Here is a 10,033-nt window from a genome sequence, read left to right as displayed (position 1 = left end):
GTGTCGTCACGTTGAGCATCTATCCGCTTGTTTCGCTCTGTAAAGAACGCTTAGGGTTCCCTGCAACAACACGGCAACATCTGTAGGGCTTTCCTATTGAAACTATTTTTAAGAAATCTACTTTTTTCGAGCTGGACCTTTGCTGGTGTGCCATCGTTCGGAGAATCAACCCCTTGCTGGTTGTAACACATTCAATAATGCGTTACAAGAACAAAATAAAGTGCTAAAATAGAATGAAGGAAGGTGAGAACTGGGTGCAAAAGGGGTGAAAAACTAATTGCAACGCTAGAACTGTGTAGTTAGACAAACAATCATGCTGTACACCTACGAAAACAATCTCCGCAACTACATTGTACATGTTTCTTCTGCTTACAAAGATCATGCTTGTAGAAACGAATACAAACAGCCTCAAGCACTTTCAGCTGACTAGCATACCATGCACGACACAGAACAGAAAAACTAAAATCATCATAAACCTGCATACACTTAGGGTGAGACAACAAAGACAGCAGACTTCTTAATTAATTATTTTAGAGATCACAAAGTCAATCACCATCTGATTCCTCGTCTCCAACAACCGCAACCTCGTCCTTCCAACTCGTCCTCAGTGTCATCTTCCTTGTCATTCTCCTCATCAACGCCGATCGGTCCCTGCAGGCTCGCTTCATGTGGCTTATTATTAGAGTCTGTTCGTTGACTCCTCCTTTGATCTTGATGGTAAATTGTTACCATTTTTGTTGTTAAATCTTGTATTCCCAGTGTCTTCGCCGGTGCTTGACATCCAGTGCTGTAATAATTCATTACATGTGCGACCCTCCTTGGTACCATGGTGCAGGAGCACCCGATGCAAGTGCCATTGCAGTGCTTGTCCAGCACTGACAATCAATGACCACTTGACTTCTACTAGTAGATCTACAGTACAGTACATACTGCCATTACTGGTACTCGCACTCTAGCTCTGCGAGCAAAACAAAAATTAGTAACAGCACATGAACAGGACTATTTTTGTTCTCGCTCTCGCGCGCTCTCAGTCTCAGTGACTGTGTCAGTCGTCATTGTAGTGTGGTTCCGAGTACATGTACATGTACGTGTTTCTGGCACGGGCGTGTCTGTTTCAACAGTTTGTATGTTTGAGTTTTAGGTTGCTTTCTGCCTTTACGGCAGCACCGTTGCGCATCAAAATACGAAGACGGAAGTGCACAAACCGTCTATGCGCGTGTCGTCCAGTTGTTTTTCCTTGCCCGTTGTCAACCCATCAACCCGCTCGCATTCTATTTCTTCTAGTCCGCAATCATGGCAATGGCCGACGAAAATCCTATCACGGACAGCGACTTTGAGCAGGCGTTCGTCTTGGAGGCCAACAAGGACGCATCGGATGGCTGGTCGCTCTACGCCAAAGGAGAGCGCTACGAATCCTGGGTGCGCAAGAGGCCCGGTGAAAGCTTGAACCTGATCCGGGTGAGTGTTTGAGTGTCATCCGCACAGTAGGAAATGTCAAAATATTTGCGTCCAGCGGATGTGCATGACGTCCACTCATGCCAAGTGTACCGGGATCCCGATGTACAGTGACGAAACAATTTTTGAAAGAAAATATAAGAGAACCCACATGTGCAGCTTATGAGTATGAGTTAGACTTAGGTCAGGCATTCTCCATGATGTTGAGGTTACTGAGAAGTCAGGGATATGCCATTTCAAGGGTGATGTTAACCCTTTGCCGGCAAGTGCATTTTGTATATGAAATCCATAACATTGAGAAGGATGCCAATAACTCACAACGAGGGCACATTTTGTATGTGCAAGTTATGTTTTCTTGGAAGTCTGGTACTACTTCTTGACGATGTAAAAAATTATTTTCACATACCACACACATACGCTACTAAATTGGCACCTATACGTCTAAACACGGAAATTGTACACAATGCAAATCGTCAGATTCCGACATTGACATGAAACTGCCAAAACAAGTCGACTTCAGAGCGGAAACGAACGCCATAGCCATCACAGACTTCAGTGGCCGTGCCTCGCTCGCAATTGAGAGCAGCATCGCCCCAACATCGCTGTCCGATGGCTCCGTAAGGTCGTGCGCAAGTCGCGCAGCGCTGCCGTCACTCAGGTACGTAGAAAGTCGATGGCCTAAAATTCCGTCTCTGGAAGACTGTCGACACGGGGATCACTCTCCATGGCTTCCACACCATAAGCACCATCAGATTCTTCCAGTTACATCACGACGACATCGTCTTCAGCGGCTGGAGCTCCCGATATTTGCGTGAGAATTTACTTGGCGTGCTCTCCGCTCCGCAATTTGAAATTCGCTTGCATCGGCGGCTGGAACGAAGTATTTATCTATCTGTCGTGGGTCCCAGAGCAAAGGTCTGCTAGGTCCTCGTCGGAGAAGTCATCTGAGGACGAAAGGAACTCACTGCGCAAGAGGAAATGCACCTGACGACGTTTTGACGGAGGCAGACGGCATTGTCGGCGCGCGTGTATTTCCGTAAATTTTCGATCACGCAGTTCTCAATGAAATCAAATGGGACACGCGTAGATCTCTTCAGCTACGGATAGGATCATACCTAGGCTGTGTGAGGTCCACGAGAAATCCCCGTGGGCTGATGCTTCCTGTCATACCAGGCATGGTTTTAGTATGCATGTCGAATGCGTCGTTTACGACGCATTCAAGTATGGGGCTGCCGGTAAAGGGTTAAAGGGGAAGTTAAGGCAAAAATTAAAATTTCACCAGTTGTAGTCTTCGGGGTGCTGAGTCGAATGGTCTTGGTCCGAGAAAGCTGAGACGCTCCCTTCCTACTTGAATCCCAATCGAACTCGCGCACTTCCACCGAAACTGGGTGACTGCGCCCTACTAGATGGGGATTTGTATGCAAAATGTCACTAAAACAGTAAAGGCGCCATTTCGTTCTTATAAAAGCACGGATGACCGCAATTGGCCCGCATGTTGTAGTCTTTTGGACGCTGAGTAGACTGGTTTTGGTCTGAAAAGGCTGCGATGCAGCGTTCCTCCTTTATTCCCAATCGAACATGGTTGAACAAGCCGTCACGTGCTCCTGGGTGCCCAAATCACCTGGTCACCACGCCAGCAGGCGACAACTTTCACACCAAGGTTCAACTCGAGTTCAACTCGAGTGACAGGACTGCACCTAAAAAAGGTCAAACAGGCTAGTAAGTTGTACCCTGCAGGCACGGTGACCAGCTGACTGGCGTACCCAGGAGCACGTGACCGCTTGTTCAACCATGTTCGATTGAGAATAAAAGAGGAACGCTGCATCAAAGCCTTTTCGGACCAAAACCAATCGACTCAGCGTCCTAAAGACTACAACATGTGGGCCAATCGCGGTCATCCATGCTTTTATAAGAACGAAATGGCGCCTTTAGTGACATTTTGCATACAAATCCCCATCTAGTAGGGCGCAGTCACCCAGTTTCGGTGGAAGTGCGCGAGTTCGATTGGGATTCAAGTAGGAAGGGAGCGTCTCAGCTTCCTCGGACCAAGACCATTCGACTCAGCACCCCGAAGACTACAACTGGTGAAAATTTAGATTTTTGCCTTAACTTCCCCTTTAAGCTCAGATAGTGAGCCAAGGATTATTATTATAATAACACTGCTAGCCCTGAAACCTATACAGCCCCCACATTCACTCACAGCTTCTCATACAGCGCTACACTGAGACCCACCCTCTCCTGGCATATATACCAGCATGGTCGGTACCTCATCCTCATTTTTCCTGAAGATTGCGAAAGCATGAAACGTAGCAACAAACAAGCGTTGATTGCCCCTGTTGCTCTGAATAACAAACACTGACAAAATTAGTATAATGGGTTTACTGGCAAACTGGCGATGATTTTCTTTCCCAGGTTGACTATCGATACGGGCATCTTAGTTGCTGACAATATCCGCACTTTGTTACTGGATGTTTAAAAACATTTGCGTTCAACCGTTATCACTCAGAACTCCCTATGACTCGCCGCATGCCATGCGAAGCGCTATCACATTTCAGTTGCCAGCACTGTAGTAGCAAGAGTATATAAGCCCCCAAGAGTGTGCAACTCTGCACATGGGATCTCCGACGGCGAAAACTCACACCACGTGTCTCAGGTACGTTTTTTACTACGTACTACTAAGGATAGCGTGCTCGCAATCCGAAAATCTGTCATGATCATGCTGGCGAGTTGCATACGCTCAGTGAGTTTCTGCCAGGGAGTGCTTTATTATTACTCCACTGCTCGCTAAAACGGGCTGGAAGCGTACAACTGCGACACTGCACCACGCGATGTGAGTTTTCGCCGTCGGCGAACCCCATAGGAAGGGTATCAGGAGTTGCACACTTTTGGGGGGTTTTATACTCTTGATACTACTACGAGTGGTCGGGATGGTTGATTTGAGAAAATTCATTGCAATAAATGGCCGGGCTGAATTGTAGGCAAGAGGTAATATGTATACTACAGCGCGTTTCACGAACATAGACGCGTGATTTCAAAAACATAGACGCGTGATTTCAAAAACATAGACGCGTGATTTCAAAAACATAGACGCGTGATTTCAAAAACATAGACGCGTGATTTCAAAAACATAGACGCTTGATTTCAAAAACATAGACGCGTGATTTCAAAAACATAGACGCGTGATTTCAAAAACATAGACGCGTGATTTCAAAAACATAGACGCGTGATTTCAAAAACATAGACGCGTGATTTCAAAAACATAGACGCGTGATTTCAAAAACATAGACGCGTGATTTCAAAAACATAGACGCGTGATTTCAAAAACATAGACGCGTGATTTCAAAAACATAGACGCGTGATTTCAAAAACATAGACGCGTGATTTCAAAAACATAGACGCGTGATTTCAAAAACATAGACGCGTGATTTCAAAAACATAGACGCGTGATTTCAAAAACATATACGCGTGATTTCAAAAACATAGACGCGTGATTTCAAAAACATAGACGCGTGATTTCAAAAACATAGACGCGTGATTTCAAAAACATAGACGCGTGATTTCAAAAACATAGACGCGTGATTTCAAAAACATAGACGCGTGATTTCAAAAACATAGACGCGTGATTTCAAAAACATAGACGCGTGATTTCAAAAACATAGACGCGTGATTTCAAAAACATAGACGCGTGATTTCAAAAACATAGACGCGTGATTTCAAAAACATAGACGCGTGATTTCAAAAACATAGACGCGTGATTTCAAAAACATAGACGCGTGATTTCAGAAACATAGACGCGTGATTTCAAAAACATAGACGCGTGATTTCAAAAACATAGACGCGTGATTTCAAAAACATAGATGCGTGATTTCAAAAACCCGTTAGGCCAGCATCTGTAATCTGTAATCGCTTTGTGCATACAAATTTCGAAATTGGGCTTTTATTTTCCGATCGCTTCAACAATTTTATGAGAATAATTGGGGGAAGAACCAGAGCAATATTCCGCAAATACTCCAGCCTGATTTGAAATATTTCGAAATGCCATGCATCTAGATTTTTGAAATGGACTGTAGTATAATAAAGCCTGAGGCTGCAGATTTATGGGAAATAAAGACCTGGATAAAAACCAGGTTGGGGGATCGCTGGTTGCTAAGTAGGGCTTGTCTGTTATGTCTGAAATTCTTCTTTTTGTGTCTAGCATACGTATGAGTTAACTGGCACCACAGCTGAGCAGTGTAAGTCCACACCCCACCCCACCCACACACATGTACACACACGTACACACACGTCCTACAACTACTATGATACAGCTACCCTAAGGGCCCGGTCACACATGCACTCGAAAGTAGCGTATACGCTGAAGCGAGGTCGCAGGAGCGAAAAATGGCATGGCAACGGCGAAAAGCGGAACTTCCGCTTCAGCGGAAACTCCAATCCGCTTCCTCCAAAATTTTCGAAGCGAGACTGTCGCTTCTGCGGATTCACTTCAGCGGAAAACACCACAGTCTGCTGTATATGGACTTGCTACGAGAAATTTGTATGCGTATGATGTCCATGCAACAAAAATGCGTGCAAGATAGTCATTGACCTCGTCTATTCTCCGTACCGTATGCACCACAGTCTCATTTTCCGCCAAAGTAGGAGTTGTGCCCTGTTTGTCTGTGTGACCATACACACGTGGTTTCGCTGGAGCGACACCAGGCTTGCTGCCGCCGAACCTCGTCGCCGAAGCGAATCCCAGTGCATGTGTGACCGGGCCCTAAACGGGTCACGCCGCCCTCCACCCAAGCATGGGCACTATGAAGGGCAGTGGCAAATAAAGAGAATCAGCTAGCAGAACTGGCAAAACAGATGACACATTGGAATAGAACGGACGACTGCTGTACTGCAACAACAACCTGACAGCCACAGTGACAACAACTGAAAACGAACAGGAAAGAAAAAACCGCAAAATTTCACTTCACAAAGAAACACTGTCCAAGAAAGAATCCACCAAGCAAAAGGAGAGTGGGCATCCCCCACCCGCCCCCCCCCCCCCTCCCGTCAACGTCCAGGTGTGAATGTGCCTGTGTTGTGAGCCATTCACAGGATGTGTTTACCCTTTCTACTGCCTACTTCAGGGGCAACGTCGGAAGGCATTTTAGTGTGGTACAGTTAGCCATCTGAAGTACAATTTACTCGTGGGGGGAAGGATGCTGAGCCGAAAAGTTTGGAAATTTAGAGCCCAAATCAGTGCATTTTATTGATTTACGGGGTACTTTGGGCAAATAGTGGTACGGTCAATACCGTAGTGACCGTACCGTGTGCGACGCCCCCGATACTTGCATGCACATCGTATTGCCGAGGATATAAGTAACACCTTTTCACGCTAAAATTCAAGGGCAAAGAAAGGAGTTGCGACTTACAATTGAGCATGACGTACTACTGAACGGAATATATCGAAACACTTTTTTTTTCATTTAACTTGCCATATTTTGCGTGTGCATTTTTGCCTTCTTGTTCTTTTATTCCATGGCTGGTAGCCCTCATTCATAATATTGGTTGACACCATGTCATCCATGAATTGAGAATAATAATAATAATAATAATAATTTTTTTAAAGAGGTCGGAGGCGGATAATACTTTAAAACGAAGGTAAGTTATGGGTCGCAAATATCCACGCAAACACACATCCAGTCATAATAAGGCACTTGTCATAAGTATCCGAACGTTTTCGGTCCCTTCTCATCAAGGATTATACAGGGAATGGCTCAAGCTGGAAAGACTAAAACTTATATAGCGTAAAGATAATTAGATAACAACACTCGTGACAAGGTGGAAAATTATCAAGTTTAGCACGACACAAAACCCGAAGGAAAATAATAATAGTGACAACAACATAGTGAGCAAATTAAGTTACATTGTTACCACCTCGACGAGGAGTAACACCAAACAATTGTAGCGACAACACATTTTCTTTCTGTACGCAAAGTTCAGGATCTAACTTACGGATATACAAAGCTTCTAACACAGCCAAATGTAACGCACATCTACCACGTGACAATATTGAGAAAACATTATCACTGTACAACTCACGACAATTGGTACGGGCTGACAGATGTTGCTTGATTGACGAAGTGCGATTCTTAGCTCCATTGGGTGTTGTCTCCTCCAATGTCCCGTCATCTCGCCTCTTCGTGGCATCACCACTATCTGTCTCTTCGCGTTTCCGCGGCCTTCCACGTTTCTTGACACTAACCGTTGGGTGCGCGATACCCGGTGTCCTTTCCGTTACGTCTCCTCCATTGCGGATTTCTATTGAGCTTCTTACTCCAACTTGTCCGGTGTCCGATATTGAGGTTAGTTTTCGCGGTCTACCACGTTTTCGAATATTGACTGTTGTTGTCACTTCCGTTGTCGTTGTACGTTCGTCCTCATCAGTCCGTATTTTCACTTGGCTTCTCGTCACCCTTTCCGACGCCGACAGATCCTTTGTCAGTTTCGGTGGTTTACGTGTGTGCGGACAAGGGTCGGGCAACGGTTATTATGTCAAGGGAGGACTACCAAACCAAGATGATGGTCATACTAGAGGATAAGACAAAATTCTGCAGACTCGGACCGTGCGATGTATATGACCATACAGAAAACATCGACACTAAACTTAGCAAATACCTATTGTCTCTTTCAAAAACACATCAAATTTCTGATTATGAGTACGACCATCTGGCGCCGACGGGATCAACACGACCACGAATGTACGGGCTCCCAAAAATTCACAAGAAGAACATTCCCTTACGACCAATACTCAGCATGTCTGGGTCACCGCAATTTAAAACATCCAAGTGGCTATGTGCCATGCTACAACCGGTACTCAACCTCTACAATAGCCATTGCGTCAAAAATACTTTCGAGTTTGTAGAAAAGCTAAAGGACGCAAGCTTTGAATCGAGCGGATTCATGTGCTCGTATGACGTGGTGAGCTTATTTACTAACGTGCCACTACGGGAGACCATTGACATCTGCGCAACAACACTGTACCACAATAAGTCCATTACTCCGCCGTCTTTGAACGAAACGGAGTTTGTGAAACTCATGTTAATGGTTACGTCGGGCGTTGAGTTTTCATTTGGCAACGTTATGTATAAACAAATAGATGGCGTTGCCATGGGCTCGCCGCTTGGTCCTGTATTGGCTAATATCTTTGTAGGGTTCTGTGAAGCGTCCATTAGTCCATCATTGTGGCCCTCTATGTACTGTCGTTTTGTAGACGATGTGTACTGTCACGATGAGGATGTCTGTGGGACTTTTCTACTAACTCTGAATAGTCTCCACCCGGCGTTGAGATTCACGTCGGAAGCGGAACAAAACGGCAGCTTATCCTTCTTGGATGTACAAATATCACGGAATATTAACACTAAGAGTTTGGACACCACTATCTATAGGAAGCCAACGTTCACCGGCCTCTACATTCCGTGGGGGAGCTATACTCCAACGAAATCGAAGAGACATCTTGTGAAGGCGCTAGTTTATCGTGCACATAGAATATGTTCCCCTCATCTATTGCAGGACGAATTAGACAGACTGACATCAATATTTACGAACAACGGCTATCCAAAGGAATTTCTGGCCAAGCTAATCAACGAAAAACCGGTGACAGACAAGCCTATCCAATTTGGACCTGACCGTTGCCCAGTGGTGCTCCGTTTACCCTGGGTTGGCACCGGTTCTGCGCGCGTGGAGAAGGATGTTCGTGGTATCGTATGTCCATCATATCCGTGCGTCAAGCTGTACGTCATATTTGGGACAGTGCGTGCGTTCAGTGTGAAGAAGGATGTTCTACCTACCCTTAGTAAAAGTAACCTTATCTATTTCTTTCAATGCCGACAATGTGAAGATCGGTATGTAGGTAGAACCCTTCAGCACCTGGGCGCACGCATTCGTCAACATGTGCCGTTAAGTTGTATTCCGCTTGATGCGCGCGATTGTCGTCCTCGCCGTGGTCGTCCTCCAAAATGTGCTGTCCAGTCCATCGGTGGATCTTCCTCTTCCCGTGAAGATGTGACTGCATGCCCGTCCTCCTCTGCGTGTGTAGGACACGGGCCAGCTGAGAACAGCATAAAAGATGGTGCAAGACCCACACGTAAACCACCGAAACTGACAAAGGATCTGTCGGCGTCGGAAAGGGTGACGAGAAGCCAAGTGAAAATACGGACTGATGAGGACGAACGTACAACGACAACGGAAGTGACAACAACAGTCAATATTCGAAAACGTGGTAGACCGCGAAAACTAACCTCAATATCGGACACCGGACAAGTTGGAGTAAGAAGCTCAATAGAAATCCGCAATGGAGGAGACGTAACGGAAAGGACACCGGGTATCGCGCACCCAACGGTTAGTGTCAAGAAACGTGGAAGGCCGCGGAAACGCGAAGAGACAGATAGTGGTGATGCCACGAAGAGGTGAGATGACGGGACATTGGAGGAGACAACACCCAATGGAGCTAAGAATCGCACTTCGTCAATCAAGCAACATCTGTCAGCCCGTACCAATTGTCGTGAGTTGTACAGTGATAATGTTTTCTCAATATTGTCACGTGGTA

At 45.7% G+C, this 10,033-nt stretch overlaps 1 protein-coding gene across 1 annotated transcript in view; it reads left to right on the top strand.

Moving 5' to 3' along the window:
• Positions 1–1,089: 1,089 nt before the first annotated feature.
• LOC135829507 (uncharacterized) overlaps positions 1,090–10,033 on the top strand; it is a 16,053-nt gene continuing 7,109 nt past the window's right edge. The window contains exons 1-2 of the mRNA XM_065341911.1: positions 1,090–1,458; positions 5,651–5,687. Of these exons, the coding sequence (XP_065197983.1) occupies positions 1,294–1,458; positions 5,651–5,687 (202 nt within the window). The 5' untranslated portion in view covers positions 1,090–1,293. The remainder of the gene's footprint in view (positions 1,459–5,650; positions 5,688–10,033) is intronic.

The sequence above is a fragment of the Sycon ciliatum genome, chromosome 13 (assembly GCF_964019385.1).
Source record: "Sycon ciliatum chromosome 13, ocSycCili1.1, whole genome shotgun sequence".
Lineage (NCBI taxonomy): Eukaryota > Metazoa > Porifera > Calcarea > Leucosolenida > Sycettidae > Sycon > Sycon ciliatum.
Note: the sequence above shows the minus strand (reverse complement) of the source record. Positions and strands in the feature narration are given on the sequence as shown.